At 43.7% G+C, this 21167-nt stretch overlaps 3 protein-coding genes across 9 annotated transcripts in view; all 3 read right to left on the minus strand.

Moving 5' to 3' along the window:
• Nucleotides 1-14619, minus strand: part of gas1a (growth arrest-specific 1a) — an 81348-nt gene extending 66729 nt beyond the window's left edge. For 2 of the 3 annotated variants that reach the window (XR_015858518.1, XR_015858519.1), the window contains exon 1: nucleotides 14439-14619. The gene's annotated coding sequence lies outside the window, so the exon portion shown is untranslated. The remainder of the gene's footprint in view (nucleotides 1-14438) is intronic. The other variant, XM_088375346.1, reaches the window with a different exon arrangement.
• A 741-nt stretch (nucleotides 14620-15360) lies between these two features.
• Nucleotides 15361-17374, minus strand: LOC148397302 (uncharacterized). 3 transcript variants are annotated; one of them, XM_088377312.1, is made up of 3 exons: nucleotides 17095-17236; nucleotides 16892-16970; nucleotides 15361-16800 (listed from the first exon to the last, which is right to left on the minus strand). In XM_088377312.1, the coding sequence occupies exons 2-3, from the start codon at nucleotides 16908-16910 to the stop codon at nucleotides 15944-15946; spliced, it is 876 nt and encodes a 291-aa protein (XP_088233438.1). In that variant the 5' UTR covers nucleotides 16911-16970; nucleotides 17095-17236; the 3' UTR covers nucleotides 15361-15943. The 3 variants fall into 3 exon arrangements, with proteins under 3 accessions (XP_088233438.1, XP_088233439.1, XP_088233437.1); XM_088377313.1 differs by lacking the exon at nucleotides 17095-17236 and adding an exon at nucleotides 17068-17085; XM_088377311.1 differs by lacking the exon at nucleotides 16892-16970 and having other exon boundaries at nucleotides 17095-17374.
• Nucleotides 17375-18080: 706 nt separating this feature from the next.
• Nucleotides 18081-21032, minus strand: LOC148397303 (uncharacterized). 3 transcript variants are annotated; one of them, XM_088376766.1, is made up of 4 exons: nucleotides 20573-21032; nucleotides 19036-19065; nucleotides 18645-18945; nucleotides 18081-18530 (listed from the first exon to the last, which is right to left on the minus strand). In XM_088376766.1, the coding sequence occupies exons 2-4, from the start codon at nucleotides 19062-19064 to the stop codon at nucleotides 18435-18437; spliced, it is 426 nt and encodes a 141-aa protein (XP_088232892.1). In that variant the 5' UTR covers nucleotide 19065; nucleotides 20573-21032; the 3' UTR covers nucleotides 18081-18434. The 3 variants fall into 3 exon arrangements, with proteins under 3 accessions (XP_088232892.1, XP_088232891.1, XP_088232894.1); XM_088376765.1 differs by having other exon boundaries at nucleotides 19036-19115; XM_088376768.1 differs by lacking the exon at nucleotides 20573-21032 and having other exon boundaries at nucleotides 18645-18885; nucleotides 18982-19052.
• Nucleotides 21033-21167: the final 135 nt, after the last annotated feature.

The raw sequence follows: 21167 nt of genomic DNA on the forward strand, positions 1-21167 counted from the left end.
CACGCACACACTTGCAATGTATGCATTATGTCAATAATCTCTAATCACAAGTGAGAATAAGCAAACAAAAAGAGATGAAGTCATGAAAACAAAATGATTCCCCTGGCAAATGTGACATTTGATCTCACTTAAACGACCATCCATAATCCCGTACGAGCTCGACGAGGTTTTGTTAAGGCGTCCAATGAGCAGCACAGCCTTCTGGGTAATGGTGCGGGGATGTGCTGAAGGGAAACCCGAGCCGTCTCGGCATTCCGGGCAAAATGCCGCAACGGCAGTAGTAGCTTGGTTGGCCGGCCGTATCGATGACAAAAGCAGGGAGAGACGGCGGGCGAGCGCTGATGCGTAAAACATGAGCCTGAGAACGTTTGCTCAACTGAGTCACTTATAACTTGGACATGTAATCATACGTTGGGCTAAAGGAGAGCTCGGTAAACCGCACGGACTCTAAAGTAGCTTGCTATTACGTCGCCCGTGTTGGTGTCAACTACTATGAAATGCAGCTAGCCGGTTTTACACAGCGCAAATGTCAACGGAGGTTAAAGGTTTGCCATGGTTTCGTGGCCTACACATGGAATACGTTGCACGTCTTGGGCAACCGATAATGTTTCTGCATTGCATTCTTTTACGACTCAACTGTGTTACAGTAAAAGGCCACCCTTGAATGCAACATTTTTTCCCCCCCTTGACACAAACAACTTACGTGAGCAGTCGAGAAAAAAAACTGCAGTGACTGACGGCTTTGTTAGGATGCGTTAAACGCTAAGACAAACACAAGCATGGAGTCAGACTACTGTGCGGTGAGCAACGATGCGGCCGTGCTGTATAAATTCAGGCGAGTTGTTTTGCTTGAAACCATATGGGAGTCATTTGCAAGGGAACTTCTGGCATCGGTTCCAGGCATGGTTTTGATGTTCCTGATAGGCACGGCTGCCGTCAAAACTGCTCCGAGATAATTGTGGCCCTGTCGCCATAATGGTGAGGAAAATTCTGCACCTCTAGTCCAATCTGCAACTGAATATTTGTGCCTGTAAAATTGCCATTTTTCTGTGAAATGTTTAACGGGCAATTTTCGCAGTGGCGTTTCAGTCCAGTTTAGATGAAAAGGGACGGAGGGGCCTTTCGAGGGAGAACTTTAAGCACCGCAATGCTTACAAGTGCAACTGACTTTAATAGTAAACCTATAAATGTTAATTCCCCCCACAAATAAATACCCAAAGAACAAGAAAAAGCAAGGGCAAAAGTAATTACGATAGATGGCTGGTCGTTTGGGTAATCATGGACATAATGCCGCTCCTTGACGACGGCAATAAATTCAGCGCTGTGATTCCAATCTGACAAGAGCGTTTGTTGGCTTTGCTCTCACCAAACACACGCGCTCCAGTCAAACGCAGACGCGTGATGCCAAAGCGAGCTCATTCGCTCGCATTGACTCAGAACACTCCTTGCATTCTGGCGTTTTCGGGTAGTAATTGGGGAAACTCAACAGTCAACGTTACAGTGCAGTTTTTGGGTCCCCCCCCGCCCAGCTGAAAGCGGAACCTCAGCGGGTCAGAGCTACCTTAAGTGCTTTCTTGGCAAACTGAGCGAGCGAAATTTTAGCGAGAGCAATCTTGTGCTTTTCGCTGGAAACCTGAGCCTGAATGCTGGGATTTGTTGAGCAAGCGGCAGTTTTTGCCCATTGCCGAGGAAAAGCGTCTCCGGCGCTTATTTGCAAGTCGGCACGTTCGGGAAAAAACAATTAATACGGAAGATGAAATGAGATGAAAGGTGACGTCATGTTTGTATTGTGGAGTGTATCAGGCCAGAGCAGAGTGTGAGAGGGTCAAGGGTCTCTCTCCATGGGTTCAACAAGTGGTGCTCTTTGAAATGTGAAGCAGGTCTGAAATCTTTCAAGCGGTAAGTTCAGTACACCAGCAGCAGCTGCGCACCCGCAGCAAGCTACTACCTGGATGAGACGGCCCGCCGCCTGCATCCGCCGCAGAGCCCCGACGCAGGATGAAGAGACAGCTTAGGTTTCATCTTCACATCGCAAGGAGACAACAGATACTGACACTTAAAAAAACGCCGCAAACACGACTTGATCATTTCAATACGATATTGCTAGCTAGCTTTAGGTGCTGAACTAGCACAAGTTCACCAAAAAAAGTGAGCTCAAAGTTTCATGATTCCAAAGAGTAGAACCTGGAACAAATCACTTATCGTCGAGTTTGGGAAGAAATGTTTTGAAATATTATTATTATTATTTTTTTTTTGCATTGGGTTATATTGTTTTAAAGTGACCTTAGTTGAAGTGAAAGGAGATCCCTTTTCATCTAATGGTGACAGCTGGTCAGAGAGCTAATGTGCAGTGTGTGTGTGTGTGTGTTTGAGAATGCAGCTGCAGCCAGGCGACATGATGGTGGCACCAGTCGAGGCCTTCGCAGTGCACAGCAACTTGATAGCCATTAGGAATGAGCCACATAAGTTATACGCAACGACAACAAGAATTCCACCGTCATGTTTTTACATGATTGGTAAAGTCTTCTCTTTCAAATCACGGCAAAAGCTGGTACCATTTCCAATCACGAGGATTTATGCCGCATAAGCACAGTTCACGTGGCTCAAGGCGCCAGCTGATTATGAAGCAGCTCGAGGTTTGGAATTCACATTTTAGTCCAAAGACAACAGGCTTGAAATGACTCATGCGCTTTGGCATCTGAACTAATGGAAACCTAATATTCGGAATGCTCCCCCCCCCCCTCCCCACTCTGCAATTGTGGCTTTCAGTTTGTAACCTCCAAGTACATGGGCTGATGAGGCCGGTAAATTAGCTTCACAACAATGTATGAAATGTACATGGGGACATGGTGAGAAGAAGGAGGAGGGGAGCATTGTCAACTGGGAGTCAACTGGTGAGTCAAATAGAGTCACAGATCATTTATATTTCAAAAGGTGGAATGGCTAGCAAACCGTGATGGCACAAAATATATACGGTAGAACTCGTTTTGGTATGCCCCGAGATTTGGTTTTCAATTAATTCTGAGAAATGTTGTTCTGGTTTTCATAGAACTGTTTGGTCCGAAAATAGTACGTACTAAATTCATCCACCTGGCATTTCGTGCTATTGAGCACCCGTATGAAACATGGCTCGCTTGACGGTGGTGACGGTTTGACTGTCAATGTCATAGAAATGGTAGATTGGCCGTAAAAATAAACACTGATTGAATCTTTCCCCGAGTCCAATTTCAACAACTGAGCAGTTCTAGCAAGACCTCGCTGATCCTAATAATGGATCGTAAAAGTCCCAGTAAAGAGGACTTGGAGCCCATGAGGCCCAGGCCCCAGAAGCTCACTGGAATGTCATCAGTCTTGTGCCAAAATCTCTGAGATTGCTCCTAGCTCTCTCTCATGTTTATCTCGCGTGACAGCTCTGGGAAAAATAAAAATAACCCAGACTCAAAAAAGCCAAAAGCCAGGATGACATTATTCAGCAGCCAGATGATTGATCATGACGCCAAGCACCAACATCATTTGCTTCCCATTAATAATGTTGATTAAACTAACATTTCAATTGCAGAGAAATCAGAGACTTAGAGCGGTGCCTTCACATAAGTTTTGCAAAACGAGCCATCGTTTGGACGATTTTTTGCTTTGACTTGCAAGTAAAACATTTAAGATAAGAGTTTTACTCGGCTAACTTGACAAAAAGCAACAGGTTGACATTGCGGAATCGAAACACAAAACAAAGACTACTATTGAGTAATTGCTTGTGTATTGAAAACCACCACGACATGTACCTTTAGTCCGTTAGCTTACTGCTAACACATAATGGGAAACGCCATAGATGGGCTAACAACTAGCATCAATGTGTCAGTCAATCATAAAACTTTTAGCACCAGATATTTGAACACAAACGGTGCAGCAACAGATGTAGACAAACAATTTAACAATACTTCTTTGGCATGAATATTATACTGCCACCTGGTGGCCAAGTCACACACACAACTCTCCTACACAAGAGCGTGTCCAAGCACCTATGATCCCCAACCCCGGACATGAGTTCGGGCAGCTCTAACGCGGAGGCTGTTACCATTTTATCACTCCAATTATAGTTAAAAAATACGGCGCCCGCATAGAGCCCGTTTAAACGGCCAAAGGGGGAGAGAAGGAATAATGTGCACTTGGCATTGAGAAGTAAAAAAAGGTCTATGAAGAACCTACCCCCCCCCAGCAGGAGATGTTTTATTAGCGCTGTTTAAAAGGCCGGCTTGTTAAACATCAAGCGTGGATCTGCTGCGGCCTGGGGATCCGCGCCACGGCTACGGTACGTGGCTGGCTATTTTCACCCTCTTGATTTGACATGCTGGCGTGGAGACAGGCTTGTTTCAAGACACAATAATCACTTTTAACTTGCGATCCAAGTCCGGAGTCCCACCTGCGAGGGGGAGTCAGGACTCGGGTGGTCCGGGCTTCTTTTGGCGTCTTCGCGATGTCAAAGCGGGGAAAAAAAAAACGGGCCGAGCGAGAGAGGTTAGATAAATAAGAAGCTTCGACACCTCAACGATGCGCAGAATCGACTTACAGACCCAGCGTGGATTCATACACGCATGGTGCGCCCACGAACCAAAAGTCAGAGTTGGGCCTTTTGTACGGATATCATTGCTCAGCCTTAAAACTGAAAATGAATTCCAGGCTGACAAGGAAGAGCAAAAGATGGTGACGGATATGGTCTAGTAAGCTTATCGTGATGTTTTGAAGCGTTCCAAATAATAATCAATGTTGATACAAAACCTTAAAAGCGGCAAAAAAATAAGTGTCAGGAAAAGCCTACTAGAACATCTGAACTTTATCTGGGGTGCATTAACACGACTTTGAATGCCATTGGCTAATTCTGAACTCATTCAACTCCCACTTAGAAGAGGGTGTGCACACTTGTGCAAGCACAATATTTCAGTTGAGTTTTTTGAATTCACTTGAGCTGCTGAGTCACAGTAACAGTGCATTTAAAAAAAAAAAAAATTCATCTAGTTTTTGTTTCAGTTTCTTTTAGAAATAGCATTTAAAGAGGGATGTATCTACTTTTTTCAAATCTACTTGACATGATTATGAATGAAGTAGTTGGAACACACTGGTAGTTCCACCGTTCTGCTCATAAATCCACCTGCAACGTCTAAATAGAGTTCCGTTGGAGGAATGACAGAGATGCTGTTTGCAAACAGTGAGCACCCACCGAGACAGCGAGCCAGCGAGCCAGCGAGCCAGCGAGCGAGGGGTGGTCCGCTCTGTTTATCTTGCTTTACCGTGTCTGTGTTAACTCGGCGCTGTCAGTGTGGGTGTTCTTCAATGACGCCTTGGAGCAGAAGCTTCAGGGACGCATTGGCGAGGACACTGGTGTGACCTTGCGTTGGAAAACAGAGTTCGGCCGAGCGCCGAGGTGAATTACGGTTAAACAACAAATGTTCGATTTATGGCCGTCCTGGTGTGTGGGGACAATTGTTACGTAAGGGCCACCTCGCACACCAGGGCCAGGTGAGCTCCTGCGAGAGCAAGCGAGCACAATGTTTATTCTCATTTTGGGGACCTCCTTCGAGCGACGTCAGCTTCAGCCAGAGAGAGACAACCACCACACACACACACACACACACATCCACGAGTGTGACCCTTACTGTAAATATTTTCTCAGCTGGGCATTTGTCGGGCGGCCTTTTAAGAAGGTGCGAATTTGGACACCACTTAGACAGCTGCAATTGATGTCTAGAAAACATGACATGTTGACAAAGACGGACGGCTACGGGGAATTCCTTAGCGTTGTACTCGCGTCAGCTTCGGCAAGACAACGGGGGCTAAAATAGCGATGTAGCTAATGTAAGATATTTTTTCTTCTGCTTTTCACTGCTGAGTAACGTTGGAGGTAGAACTACTTTAGTTGGTCTATTTGATTCTGAATGTGAATGAATGTGTTTACAAATGCTCGTAGCGCCGCTAGCTAGCTTATTTAGCATGTTGGCCTGGTACAACAATGCTATTCAGCATTTCCGCTTTTTTAGGTAACGTTTTGACCATGACTATCAACCGTGGACGATGCTGTATGGAAAGAAGGAGAAATGAAACGATGGAAGCGAAGGTTGTTTTGAACATCATTCACTTACTCCAGTCTGACCTTCAAGACAAAGCGCGGACACATCGGGTTTCAAGATGAAGTTTGTTCAGGATGAATAATTATTTGCGATAGGAGGGAAAATGTGATGTTGCAAGATCGGAATGCCTCCGTTGTGTACTGCCAAAGCTGAGCTGGAAGCATTTAGCGAAGAACCTGTACTAGGAACCAGAAATAAATTGCAACACACATCTGGTCGGACGTCTGAGGCAAGAGAGGTTGAGATTATTGAAAGCGGGCCACCGATCTCTGCCATTCGCAGCCTGAGAATGAGGCCTAATGTTCAACAAAAATCTTAAGTACAGGAAATAGGCCTGTTATCATAATACAGCCATGCGCCTTGGCAGACAACCAAGCGAAAATTGCTTCGTGTTTACTATTTTCGAGTCGGGCCAGCCAAACGTTTATGGATGGATAAATCGCAAATCCGCGGCGAAGAAACGGCCGTCGCCGAGGTGTTTATTTTGGTTTTCGTTGCCAAAATGTGTAGCAGATAGAACGAACAAGGAGTTTATTTACGCAGCTATCAACTTTGTTTGAGGCTTTAGATGATAATCGGAAAAGTTTCGCCCTCCAAGCTACTGGAGAGCGCTCACTAACGTTGGGAAGCTTCTTCTAGAGACAGAAACAAATTTCAACTTTCATGGTCTTCACCCGTCAGATAAAAGTGCAACTTTAATCGAATCCATACTTTTGATGTTTAAATGGCGTACGTATGTATATCTGCACATGCCATATTGAGCAAGTGATACAGCACAATTCCTCAGGGCAGCATTCTTTGGCTCAGTATGGCAATGAAACATTACTTTGTAGTGTTTGTAGTCATAATTACAGACAAAAAATGACACCTACATACTATAACACGTTTGCGTTTTAAAAAAAAACAAGACAAAGTGAGTATTGTCTTTGTAGTTACACATGCAGACTGTAAAGACCATTGCGGCAGCTTATAATTAATGTCTTAGACCAACAAAAACCAGATGTAATTCTCTTCATGAAGGCCACCATGCAGCGTGCATCCAGGTATTACTGCACAACTATTTGCTTAAGGCAGCGCTGCACATTTTTATTTCCTTTAACGAGCGCCTCTGCATTCATGTTTCTCTCATACTTTGCCAGTAAAAATACGCTGACGCACTTATGCAACGTGACTAAAGTAACACAGTCAAGGAATCATGTGGAATCCATCCGTCCGTCCGTCCGTCCGTCCGTCCGTCCGTCCATCCATCCATCCATCCATCCATCCATCCATCCATCCATCCATCCATCCATCCATCCATCCATCCATCCATCCATCCATCCATCCACAGGCTTTGAGCCATGTTGTGGGCAGATTGCAGGTGGTTCAAACCAGTCCCCCAAAATGTTTTATTCATCTTAGAGAAATGATAAATAATACATTTGGAGTCTGTGTTGGACAAAAGCAGGTTTGTTCCACCAAGGGGGCGAGTAAAAGTCTTTTGAAGGTTTCTATTTGGAAGGCTAACCAATCCTTTCGAGGGAACCTAAAGGCAGGGGCTGGGTCCAAATCTACAGACTGCTTTTGGAGTTCATTGCACCCCCCCACCCCCTCCTCCGAAAACCTTCTCCTCCCAATGAATTCCAGATGTTTTGCAGACGAAAGTGAATTTTAGGGGGAGGGTTGCTGGCAGTTGTTCTTTTTCTATGGCGCGTATGTTTCATGTATGTATGCATGCATGAAAGAATGGCGGCTCTCCAGGATCGCATGGAAATACTCTTAAAGCCATAAGTAGTGGGCCAAAGTCCAACAGATGAAAAGCAAATATAGATCCAGTTAAAATGCTCGTGACAAAGACCGAGCGTACCGATTCCAAGACTGATGAAGTCCCAACTTGCACATCTTAGGAAGCAAACATTCAAATAGTAGGTCAGGTAAACATTCAGCGCAGGCCTTTCACATCTAGTCGCCGTGTGAGGTCCGCCTCGCTGACACAACCCGAGGATTTGGAGCCACGACTGCAGGAAATACACTGATCTCTATTTTTAATAAATATCAAATCCTCCTTGCTCCAGGGCCAGATGAAAAGAGGCCTCGTTCCTCTTGGCGGCCAATAAAGCGGCAGTCCCACCCTCCAGATACTCGCACGAGGGGAATCAAACGCAAAAATGCACGAGCCGCAATTATTTCCTGACTGCCTCCCCAGCGTGGAAAGATTTTGCAAATTGTCCTGCTCGTGTGAGCTAGCGTGCACTTGGGTTTCATTTTTCGCTTTATGCTAATAAAAGACGCAATTAGCATGAATTGACGCTCCCTCAGAATACAATAAAAGCACCCTAAATACGTCTGACCTCTCGCCGCACATCATGACCTCAGCCGCCCCAATTTTTGGTTCCTCAAGGGAGATGGGACGCTCATTGTTTGCTTTGCTTCCTGCTCGCGGCACACGTCTGCTACCGCGCACGACACTGGCAGCAGATGTGTGCCGGCCGGGTTGCAGAATAAATAAACTGGGCCAAGATGATGCTGTCCGCAGAAGCTAAATATTGACTTAACGACCTGTAATCAGATTCACTCACATGACAGAATGGAAATAAACAGCAACACTGGCCCACGTCGACCCTCCCACCACAACACAGGAACACTTGCCGGGAGCTGGAAAGAGGGGAGAGGAAAAAAAAAAAAAAAAAAAACCCGCCACTTGGGATTCTCAACTCAAGCAGAACTTGCCTAAACGACACCAAAGGCTGCACTCACTCTCTATATTTTTACGCACACATTTTGCGTGGCATCCTCCAACAACAGTGAGCTCTTAATAAAAACCTGTAGAAGCAGTTTGAAGGTGTCTCTATTTTACACACCCACAAAAAAAAACAGTTTAAAAGACAAACCATCCTCCACATCTGGTTTTAGGATACTGCGAGCACCGAGATGGCTTCTTTGGCTGCTCTTCGACAAAGGCAAAACACATTAAACGTGCATTCTTTGGGGTTCTATAAATTAGTGCTCAAAAATACAGAAGGGGGGGGGGAAGCCTTCATGTGGCTGGAATTTGGAGATTAAACAATGCTTGTAAATCAGGAGCATCTGGGGGGCAATAAATCTGTCGTTCTATCTTTGGGTTCATCTCTCCCGAGGTCCATGTGAGCAGAATGTGAAGTACAGTGATTCACTAGATTGGAGCCATGGATTCTTTTCTAAAGGTTAGATTTCTTTTTTTACACGACATTTTGTTTTTTTAACTCAAATTTGGAATTTTACCCACTGACATTCTATGACACCGAGCGATTTTTTTTGACTCAACACCGCTAGATTTATTATCCATATGGATTTTAGTGTTGAGGTCGCTGCAGAAAAATCAGCGCACCAAAACTTGATTGGAACATGATGTTTTCGTTGACTTGCAAAAATCTGGTTGAGTAACTCGCTAATATCTTGTGTCATTATGAAAAGGAAACTGTTTGAAATTGTAGTGACCTCATCGTTTTTTTTTGACGACAGCGTTTTAACAACAGTAAACTTTTGTACGCAATTCTCATGTCGGAAGATAATGACGATATGAAATTGCGCCGTCTCTCTATTGTTCGCCCGGAAACATGTTTGATTTTGTCAAAGCAGGAGAGCGTAATCGTCGGATGTTCTCACTTGAAAACGATTCCCCCCCCCCCACCGCAGCCATCTGGACCATTAGTCCTCTCCCATCTGTGAACATTTTTGGCCTCACTACATAGAAGACGAGATAGTAGTCGAGAGTCAATCACAAACTTGAATCATGTATTTGCCTTTGGAACGAAAGCGCAAACTAATAGGTCAAACGTCACACGCGATTAAAAGCGGGTGGAGATTCGAGCAAGTGGACAACTTCTGACCTTCGGCAAAAAACTTGAACAAAGCCTGACGAATGCCAGAAATAATTCAACTCGTATCAATAAAAGATAGTCAAAATACGTAGCTTCAATGCTTTACACTTATGACATCTACAACTTTTTTGCAGATTTATCCAAATGGAAAAGAATGGCCAAAAGATGATTGAGTGAACATGGTAAGTCATGTTAAGCCTCTTCAGGTATGGCGTTATCATCCCGGGCAACTCAAATGAATATGATCGAAAAACCTGTCTGTTAATTCAGATGACTCAAATAATGCCTTGTGAAATATACCACAGCCAAGTCACGTGACTTTTCCTAGAAGAATCAACCGTTTGTTATTTTACGACAGACCTTGATGCCATGAGCTCATTTCTTAATTAAGCTGCAAAAAGACCGATTAACACAAATGTGTCACATCATCTGCAGAGGCGGCAGCAAGAGGTCATAAATCCTCTGCGGCTCGCCGGGGGTTGTTTCCTTGGTGACGTTTTTTTTTTTTTTTTTTAAAGACGACTATACACACACACATATATATATGAAAAATTTATTTATAATTTATATAATTGATCTATTTACATGTATTTACTGATTTATTCCTGCCTTTACTTTTCTCCAGGGCACTAAAGCAAAGGGCCAACAAGGTTTCCATTGTGAGGGAAAAAAAACAGACATCCTTTGTGTGCTCTAGCATTGAATTGTGCGGCCACATTTCTGCGCTCTCCCGCCCTCTGAATCATCGAATATTCCCGAATCACAATGACAAGTGCAGGATAGGGTTTCCCCTTTCAGACCTTTCTGTCAGAGAGTCTTAAAGCGTTTGCTCTGGGCCCTTAACATGAGGCCCAGCACACTGACTGATGGCTCCTTTGGTGATTTAATGAGGTAGTGTAAAATCCATAAAGTGCTTTAAGTAGGATGATACCGGCATTTAGTTTTTTCCTCCCCCCCACCATAATTTGAGGCTTCTGACGTCTACTCAAGAATGCACGAGAAGGGAGTCCAGGAGCCAAATTATTATCATAGAGTGTTCCGTATTTGAGAAATCCATATAGAAGAGGCCGCCTCGCCCGCAACGTCTGCGCATTCCTTGCCATTCATTTCCTGCCTCCTTCGACTGTGCGCCTTCCTCCTCCGCGAGCGAGCGCACCTCCCGTGCTGGCCTTTTATTGGCTGCCAGCGGCACCTCATGCGGTTCTGCGGGATCCTCCCATGTAAACAGGCATGTTTTACCGCCAGTTGACTGCCAAAAGCCCTCAATTTGTCACTTGCCCAAGTCGCTTGGTGTTTTGCGGCTTGCAAGGTGCAAGCAAAGGTAATGAGGAGGAAACCTCAGGCAACCGCCAAAATGCTTCCGAGAAGAACCCGAGCGACCTTCGACGAGAGTCGGACAGATGCCTACATGTGTTTTAGTATTTTAGCTCCACGTCGCAGCGTCTGCAGTGAGGAGATGACTACGCACGGAGACGCAATACGGTCCGACAGATGCTTGGGCTAACAAGTTTTGCAAGAGTAGAAGTCAAGATAACAATAGGTCGTCCGTCTCTCACCGCACGCCATTTGGTGCTTACAGGTGAGGTTGCGCAGCGGCAAACGATAGTTACTTACCGACTGATTCAAATGTTTTTTTGGACTCCAAATTGTTTTGGGTTTAAAAAATACAATCAGAATTTTGTATTATTTTTGACCGATTCCGAAGAGTTTAAGAGTCAACGTTGGCCGATGAATCGGTTACGCCCTAGCATAAAATAATTGTCCCAAGCATCTATCAAACACAGTTCTTAGAATAGCAAGCCTAATTCTTCTGTCATAAAGTTATTGCTACATTATTTCAGCAGCCTTTTTTTCAGACGGCTTGGAGACGCGTGTGGTTTTTGTGGCTGAGAAGCAAAAGTTCAGATGAAAATGCATTCAGATGGGATTTAGCTGACGAAGACATCCAGCTGCCTTTGTCGTCTGCGCACGTGCACGTTCATGTGCACGGCCCCCACACGCCTACACACTTCTCCCATTACTTGTCTGTTGCCTTTGCACGCCTCATGTAGGCCAGATGTACACACACACACACACACACTTATGAGACATCCTGAATTCTAACCGCGAGGAGACAACTGGAAAAGCAATGAGCGGGGGAGGAACGTGGATAAAGATGGACACGTTCACGGCTGGCAGGTGAGGGAGCGCGGGGTTCAAGGAGACGGCGGCTAAAGACGACGATGGGAACGGAGGCTGCAAAATGGCCGCTTCCTCCGCTGTGGGATTGGCCCGACCGAGTATGTCTCTTGACTCAAAGTTACAAGGTTACTCTCGCGCACGACTCTGTTTGCTTAGTCTGTGACACGGAAAGCCAACGGAAGAAGAGATGGAAGTGGGCTGAAGCGTACTCATTTTGGTTAATGGCTTGGGTCGGGTTTTCCCAAACTACAAAGGGTTGTAACAATACCTATTATTTGAGTTCATATGGCGAAAACTACCGTCAAACAAAAACACAAGCGCTAACCACAGTGACACCTTTTTCTCATATAATGGACATATTTTGGGTGAAAAGCACACGTGCATTTGGCCCAGCCGAGATTGTTACTGTAAAGTTCAGTTGAAGACAGGGAGGGGAGGGGTGAGGTAGAGGGGATTGGGGAGGGCTGGAAGGGGGTCCTCTTTTGAAGCGGTGGCAGTGAGGCAACGGCGCAACTGGCGGAGGAAGATTGACGAGCTCATCTTCCTCGCAGCTGCCTCTGCACCGTAGGAGAGGAGACAACTGCTTCATGTTGAAATTGAGACATAGTTCCAGTTTCAGATACGTGGCGCCCCCTGCTGGCCAAAGCAGCTACTTGCGCATCAACGACCACAAGACGGCAGAGACAAGATGTCAAAATGAGTTTGAGTTCATAATTGATTGATTTTTAATTTGGTTTTCATTTTATTATTTCAAGTCAATCGATTCAACTATTTCATAAGATAAATGAAACAAGTGATTTTTTTAAATGCTTAAACTAGTAAATGTGACACACCACAATTTTTTTTTCCACTTTTCTTACCACATAGAATTGAACCATCCATCCATTATCAAATGAGCTCCAGGGGGAAAAAGAAAATCAGTCAAATCTGTACACCAGTGGTGTATTTTTTGCAAGAGAAATAAAAGGGAAGAAATGCTTCATCACACTATTTTCCCCTCCCTGCTAAGTAGGATTTTTTAAAACCATAAACGGATCCTTTTTTTCTGGTCAATATTTCACATTAACGGCTAGCTGATGAATGCTTCCTCCCCGGGCCGTCGCAGCTTTAAGGCCACCATTACCTCCTGGAGACATATTCTCACTGCAGGCCAAGTCAATTATTGCCACATTTTTGCTGCTCTGCTGAGAGCACAACATCCATCTTTGTCCGTCAAGGGAGCTGGAAGAGCCATTAAGTTCTACAGCCTGTCTAACCTTGATCAGCTTTGGCCACAAAACTCACCTTTTCAATTGTAAATTCAAGCCATGACCTTGAGGTAGTAAACGCATTAATCACTGCTTGCATTCTATTAAGAAAATTCCTCTCAACTGACATTTGAATTCTTTTAAACTGTACTGTTAATCACTTCAATAAAAGGTAGAGGAAAAAAATGACAGAACAGCAAACATTTTTTACAAACCTTTTGCATTGAGGGGGTTAAAGGTCACACAAAGAAAACAATGTACTATTACAAACGTTATTAGAGTCTCAAAAATGAGATGGGGCACATATGGCCAGCTCCATTTTTTGGACAACTTGAACTTGTAAACACATTACTGTTGATGGTCTTAATGCCAAATGTGGTTAACATGCACAAGGCAGATCAGAGCAAGACCATTGGCCCCGGGGCCACTCACCTGCTGGGGATCACAACCTCAGATATTCATGTCAGCGGTGTTACTGTGAACCCTTAAACTCACATAATGAACTGCACTAATTCCAAATTCCTACATCTTCAGTGTTGTGATCTATTACCATTGTAAAATGTATGCATCTAAAAAATGTTGACGTGCCCGGCCGGCGGGGGTATTGGGGTCAGACTTCCTGGTGAGATGCCTGTTTTTGGTTTACATCTAAGGTTAGCAATCATTTGTGCAAAAACTGCTGAAAATGATGTGAACCGTTGAGACGTGTGGTGGTTTTGTTTGCTACTAAAATGTCTACCTCGTTTTTCCATGAAGACTATTGTAATGTAATGGTATTTAGAGTCCTGAGTATTTTTTCCTATTACTATTATATGCTAAATGTTTACTGCATTGGATTGTGCAACTGTTGGGCAACCTAATGTGGTCGACATTCGTAAAAGCATCCCAAATTCAGTCACATAATACTCTGGGGCAATCATTAAAACAAGAGGGGCAAAATAAAACTGATAAATGTAAGACAACGAACGAGAGAATTGGACAGAGCACAAACACGTTGTCGAACTGTCAAAATGGCAGCCAATGCAAATCAACGATACAAGCAAACGCCTTACCTTACAGCAGAACGGAGCCTCAAACATGACGTCAATCATCGATGACCACTGCGTCTTTAGGGCAAAACGTTCACTCAGGAGTTTCAACTCAAGTTTAGTTGATCACTTCTTAAATGTTAAACTTTCAACTTGGCACGCGGTGTCGCGTCAATAACATTTCCCGTCGAATGTCAGAGTTGAAGGGTGCCATCAACGAAAAGGACATCTGGACCAATTACACCTCGAGGCTTAATCACATGTCTAATTAGCGGCCACCGTTTGGCAGGTGAAACAGCTTCGAGCAGATTTTATTCAAAAGCTGTTACGCACGCCTGAGATCTATTTTTCAAAGCAAGTTTCATGTCACATAAAATTATGAATGATATTTAATTAAATAGAAACATGTCCGTGACATACACACAAATGGTTGTAACAGTTTTGAATGTCCGCTAGATGGAGACATTTAATCTGATGTAATCTGAATTTGAAGCGAAGCACGAGTACAGTTAAGAGCGATGCTTTCATAATTGACAATTCGACATAGTTGTAATAATGCCATATAAATAAATAGCGCAATTACTTCTAGACCTCTGTTGAACTTCAGATTAGAAAAAGAAGCCCCTATTTCAACAATTCCAACTATTATTCAAATAAAACAGTCACAAATTGGGAATTCATTACTATAGTACAAAAATTGGAGGAGAAAATAATGTTTTATCAAAACCAAGTATTGTTTTGAAATCCATTAAATTAATTAAAGTCATTTATTTAACTCTGTTGGTTTGACATTTCCAAACAAGAACATACTATTTTGATTCTGTATTTTATTTCTTCCAACTTTGACTTTTACATCTTCAGGTACTGATTATAACTAAATTAATTGTGTTTATTTCTATTTAAATCCAGATGAACCAGTAGACATCAGACACAGCAGCCTAGTGGCTTGGATACTTCAGTCACTTGCAATTTAATCACAGAAAGGTTTAAAAAAAAAAAAAAAATCACTGAGGTAGTTTATTCAAACCGAAAAAATAAAGCGGGAACCAAAAACAGACAACAGTAGTTTGTACTCAATAATAAATATATTCACAATTCAACTATTAACAGAGATGTAGTTTGGTTCATGTAGTGAAAATGTGCTGAAAGTCTTCAAATAATTCCTACTACCCATGTCCGGTTGGTTCACAGGTAGCTGGAGCTCATCTTTTTTCAGCTCCATTCTTATTCCGCAAAGTTTAGACTAGTGTGGGCACAGACAATTTCTGATTTGAGACTATTGCGCTAAATTTGGTACCAAAGTAACTTGTGCAATAACAAATTTGGAGTTTTAACAAAAATAACTTAGCGTACAAACTGTCATTAGTTGTTTGTTGGCCCTACGCAGGATCATTTGGAGCTTGTTTTATTTCCCAGTGTAGCTCCAACTGCAAATATGTTTTCTACAAGCACAGGTTACTTTTGCATCAAATTCACCTCCCTAAAAATACAGCAAAACACTCAAAGGTCACATCAAGCGTTACAACACTTCAGTTGGGCCACAGAACCGAGTTCCTCTCCCCAGATGCGGCAACGTACAGCATGTTGCCGTCGTGGACCCTCACCATGTGGTTCCTCAACACCGACAGGCTACTGAAGCCCGTCCCGCACGTGGTGCACGAGTACGGCTTCTCCCCCGTGTGGACTCTCAGGTGAACCCTGAGCGAGGAGCTCTGGCAGAATCTCTTGCCGCAGGTTTTGCAGAAATACGGCTTCTCCCCCGTGTGACAGCGCATGTGTATCTGCAAGCCCTGCATACGCCGGAAGGTCTTGCGACACCTGCCGCACGAGTACGGCTTCTCCGTGGAGTGGGTGATCATGTGCTGCGCCAGGTAGCGCTTGAATCCGAAGCCCTTCCCGCAGATGTGGCAAACGAAAGGCTTGGCCTGCGCACACGCGTCCGAATCCATGTGGAGGCCGCCGCCGCCGCCGCCGTGAAAAGGCTGGTCAAAAATTGCCGCCTGATTGTTGACGGCTGACGAGGAGGCGTTCTCCAGGTTCGACGTCCTGTCCTCCTGGTGGCGACGTTCCATTTTGATGCTGCAGGTGGATGTAGAAGCCAGGTTGTCGCTAATGAGATAATCTTTGGTATTATCCGGATAAAAGTCACGGAAGACGATTTGATTATCGCTGCTCGGTTCGGATACGTCAAAGTCGTCGTGTTCCGTGACGTCGATGGCTTCTTTGTCCGCTTGGCTTTCATTCCGGTCACCTGTCAAAGCCAGCGGCCAAACTGCACAGTTGGAAAAGTGTTCCTCTTGTTCCACTTTAATGTGCGAAGGTTCAAGCAGCTCCTGCTCCACACTGGTGATGCTGTCTTGGGAACACAACCCCCTCTCTGGGGACTCTGAGGAACATAGTTCGACGTCGTCAATGACAATATATTGGGGGAGGAACAATGAAGTCTATAAAGGAATAAATTACAATTTTAGTAAGACCTTGAGTCAAAAGCTTCATTTCGTGGCTACGCCTCAAACATTTTTGGGGTTATGCCCATCCATGTCCTTTCATATTCGACTTTACAACAGAAGGGAAACAAATCGGCAAATCAATTGATTAGCAACGAATAGCAGATTGCTCGTCAATGTGTATAAAAGCACGGCTCATTTCTCACGTTGATACATGTCAATGTAGAACAAACCTATCATGTGCGGTTTGCAGACGACGTCCAGAAGTCTGCGCTGACGGTCCATCTCTTCTTCGTAGGCGGCGATGGTTTTCTCAAAGACACCAAATATTTCTTCGGCCGCGGCAGTGAGTCGCTCGTTGACGAACGTCCTCAAGTGATGGAATTTGGACGAGCTCGATTGCGTCACCGACATGGCAAACGAATGTGTTGTTTAGCCTCAACAATGAGAAGATGCGAACCTACCTTTATGCTTCGGGTTGTTTAACTTCCGGTCGTTGTGTCTTGCTGATCGGTTCCGATGGTGCACGGGAGGCAATAAATGATTCCACTTTATTATTATTATTATTATCATTATTATTAATTATTATTATTATTATTATTATTATTGCTGTTGTGGTTGTAATAATTGTTAAAATGTTTTGAATTGCACTGATTTTTTGTCAATGCTAGTGGTAACAATGTGTTTTTTAAATATTTGACCAGTTTTTACTCGTCTGATTTGAAAACGATTTATTTGTCAGTTTATTTTGTAGCTTTTACTGTATATAATATGAGGTGCTCATACATTTATTTGGGTTGACGGTCATAATGGCCCTCAGAAAGAAGCAACGTGCTTGATGGGCCTAATCCAGTCAGGAAAAAGAAGATGATGAAGAAAATGCAGAAGATGAAGCAGCGCAAATTCAAGTGTTGGGGATGTGTGACGTGCAGGGTTCATTTGGAATCAACACCCTCTTAAGCAACCAATTATGGTTCCTCGCCCGATAAAGGACTACTATCAGTTTTCCACTACAAACTGTCAAGCAATTCCAGTCCAGTTCAGTCCAGTCCAGTCCAGTCCAGCCAGCATGAAGTCACTGCTACTTTGTCTGATTATATTTGACCTAAATGTTCCCTTCAAACATTCCTCTAGAATTGCTCATCTATGTATTTTTATTAGTATTTTTTTTACATGAGGGGGTTAATGTTAAAAAACGGATTAATCATACATTTACAAGTGGTCTTCACAATCTTTTATTGTATGACAATACTTCTCAGACCAAATATAAAGGCATTTTCGGTTTGGAGCATAAAAAATGATTGCTCTACACTCTGTAAGTAAGTAGACCAGCTACTTGACTTGAAATGATATTAATATCTATTTATACCATCGTATGCTCTGAAAAAAGGTCAGTTTCAGCAAACTGTGTTAATTTTCCGGGTCATTCTTATGATGATGCCAACTCACCAGCATCCATTATCTTCATGATCACACATGTTCAAGATAAAGTCCAGTGGCCTCAGTGCAGTAATCAGACGGCGAGTATGTCCATTAGCTTGTCACGGCTGCAGTCTCTTTTTTACGACTGCGTTCAAGACTGGGCCGTGTCCGTGCGAGCCGACGCCGCGACGGTGCTCACGTTGTATTCCGTGTACGCTGGCGGCAGGTCGTCGGGCTTAAAACCCAGCTGGAGAAGAGAGAAGGACAATGTTTTTTCAATGTTTTTTAAATGTGGTTGTAACATTTTAAAGATGTGCCTGGGAAATATTTAAATAGGGACATCAATTTAGCCAAAAGTCACCTCAGTATAGGAAGGTGGGGGTCCACTGTGGCCTCCGACAGTGTTGTACTGGGGCAGCGTAAAGGCTTCTTGGCTGTAGGGAGGCACTCCGTGGTGTTCGTCTTGCTCCTGCAGCTGTTGCTCCTGCTGCGCTAGTCTCCCATGAAAGGGGATGAAATATATGGAAGGAGGGCGACCGTCGTGCTCAGTCCGCCTCCACGCCTCCCTCTCGATCTCTTCCTCCCTCAGGCGGCTGCACGCCCTGCAGAATGTGGCGCAGAACATGATGAGGAGGCCGAAGCCCAGGACGGCCAGGAAGATCCTTGGGAGGAAAACCAATGTGGTGTCACTCACTCACGTGTTGTATTTGGAGCTTGACACTTCTTCAGTCATGACGTGCAAATGTACTTACTCGAGGGCGGGGATGTCGCTTAAAGACATCCTTTTGGGGAGCGTGAACCAATGAGGATCAAAAGAGAAGAACAGTCAGACCTGGAAGAGTCATTTGCAGTGGATTTCATTTCAAGTCAAATAGCTATTTTAGATGACATCATTGCGATTTCACAATATACGTACACTGGACTAAAGCAGCCAACCACTGGTACCATGGTACACTTTGAACCACAATAATTTGCCAGTCACCATGATCTGAGTTTTTTTTTTACAACCAACACAAGTAGAGATAAGTGTCCCTCGCAGGCAACATGTCACATAATTTGCTTTACGGTCTGCTTTTACAGTCCAACCACACTGGTTGTTGCTGGTTCAGATTTGTTGCGTAATGATGTCGTCATGTAGAACGAGATTATTGTCGAGACACCAATTCCCTTTAGAGTTCATTCCATCCCTACTGCTCGATGCCTTGGGTCATTTTTTTTATTCCTCGGTAGGCATGAGATTTTTAGGCTTTCTTTAAATGTCTTCTGTGTTTTTAATTTTTACTTATGTTACAGGCGCATCGCTTCCAGAACACAACAGAAAAAGAAAAAAAAAAACAAAAGGATTTTTTTTTTCGACCCAAACCATTATCAGATTTCTGATGACATCATATTCTCAGGATTTTAATTTGTCTTGATAATTTGACAATTCATTCCAATAAATAAATATTTTAAAAAAAAATCTCAAATCAACTCTACTTTCAAGTTATTTCAGTGACGTTTCTGATCATTTAACAAACTATTTTGTCAGTCATAAAGAAATGAAAATAGAGCACGACGTAATGTTTAGGTAAGACACATGACACTCTCACAAGCGTCTGAATCATCGCATCGATTACTGACTGGACTGTACTACTGCATCCTGGAAAAAAAAAAAAGAAAAAAAAAGGCAACCACCCAATGTCAACAGAGCTGCAGTTGGTCGGAGGAAGACAATCTATAGATCCCGTAGGAAATGTGGTCAGTATGTGAAAGCTTTGGTACTATTTGACAATTTAACGCACCTTTGTAAAGTAATGATTGACGGTAGATGCTTTGTAAATCATTCATAAACCGTTGTAAATTTCAATAGTAGGTGTTGGCTCACTGTTTAGTCAGTTGCTGTGTTGCCTAAAAGTTGACCATACACAATATTATGAGCCATAAAGTGTTAGAAATATCACAAAGGACTTCATTGAGAACATTTCTTACACTTTATAGAGGGATGAGGAATACAAAGTGATAAAGCAGCAACGTCAATAAAAACTCATTTTCATTATCTTTACCTTTGGTTTTTAATTAACTTTCTATACACAGTGGCTGGGAGGAATCTCCTGTGTGTGTGTGTGTGTGTGTGTGTATTTCCTTTTAATATGTGACGCGCAATAATGTTAAATATGGGTACTCGTGTTTCAATAAGTGTTAACTCTGTGTTCTGGAGTGAGTCCCAGCGTTTCCATGCCAACTCTTTCAGTTCCATGCTCCTATCCTACTCTTCAATGTGAGCCAAAAGGAGGATGTGAAGATTCTTACCTTGAGTCGCAGTGACGGCTCTCCTGAGGTACGGGCTCAGCAGAACCAAGGTTGCGTTCAGATCACGACGGTGTGCTGCTGCCAGGGAGCGCACCGCGGCCCGCACTGTGTTAAGCACGGAAAAAGAATGAATACAAATGACTTTTCTCATGCACGCCCAAGCTGTTTTCTATGATAGTACATGCTGCCTTTTATTGGTATGTGCCAAAGGTCCACCGCAAGAATTTATGGTGGCTGCAGAGGTTTTAAAGTAAACGCTACTGCCGGCAGGCCACGCCCCCTCACGTGAGCCCACTTTGGACACAGGTGAGGTGGTTAAGATCCTGTCGACAACAAATTGTTACATTTCAAATGATTTCTACAATGGGCAGATAGATTTGAGGTGGAAGCTTTACAGTGGATGTAAAAAGACCACACAAAGCAGGGGCGCTTTGAGAGCCATTTTACTCGAGGGGCAAGTCCCACCCCATTGCCTAAATTGCTTCACTGTAATTATGTGCAGTCATAATTTTGAGGAACCGTATAATCACTTGTTTTAATCCGATGCCACTCTGCATTGACACAGTATATCAAGTCAGCATGTGGCAAGGACACA

This window comes from Syngnathus floridae, chromosome 5, assembly GCF_059516105.1.
Source record: "Syngnathus floridae isolate MCC-2025c chromosome 5, RoL_Sflo_1.0, whole genome shotgun sequence".
Taxonomy (NCBI): domain Eukaryota; kingdom Metazoa; phylum Chordata; class Actinopteri; order Syngnathiformes; family Syngnathidae; genus Syngnathus; species Syngnathus floridae.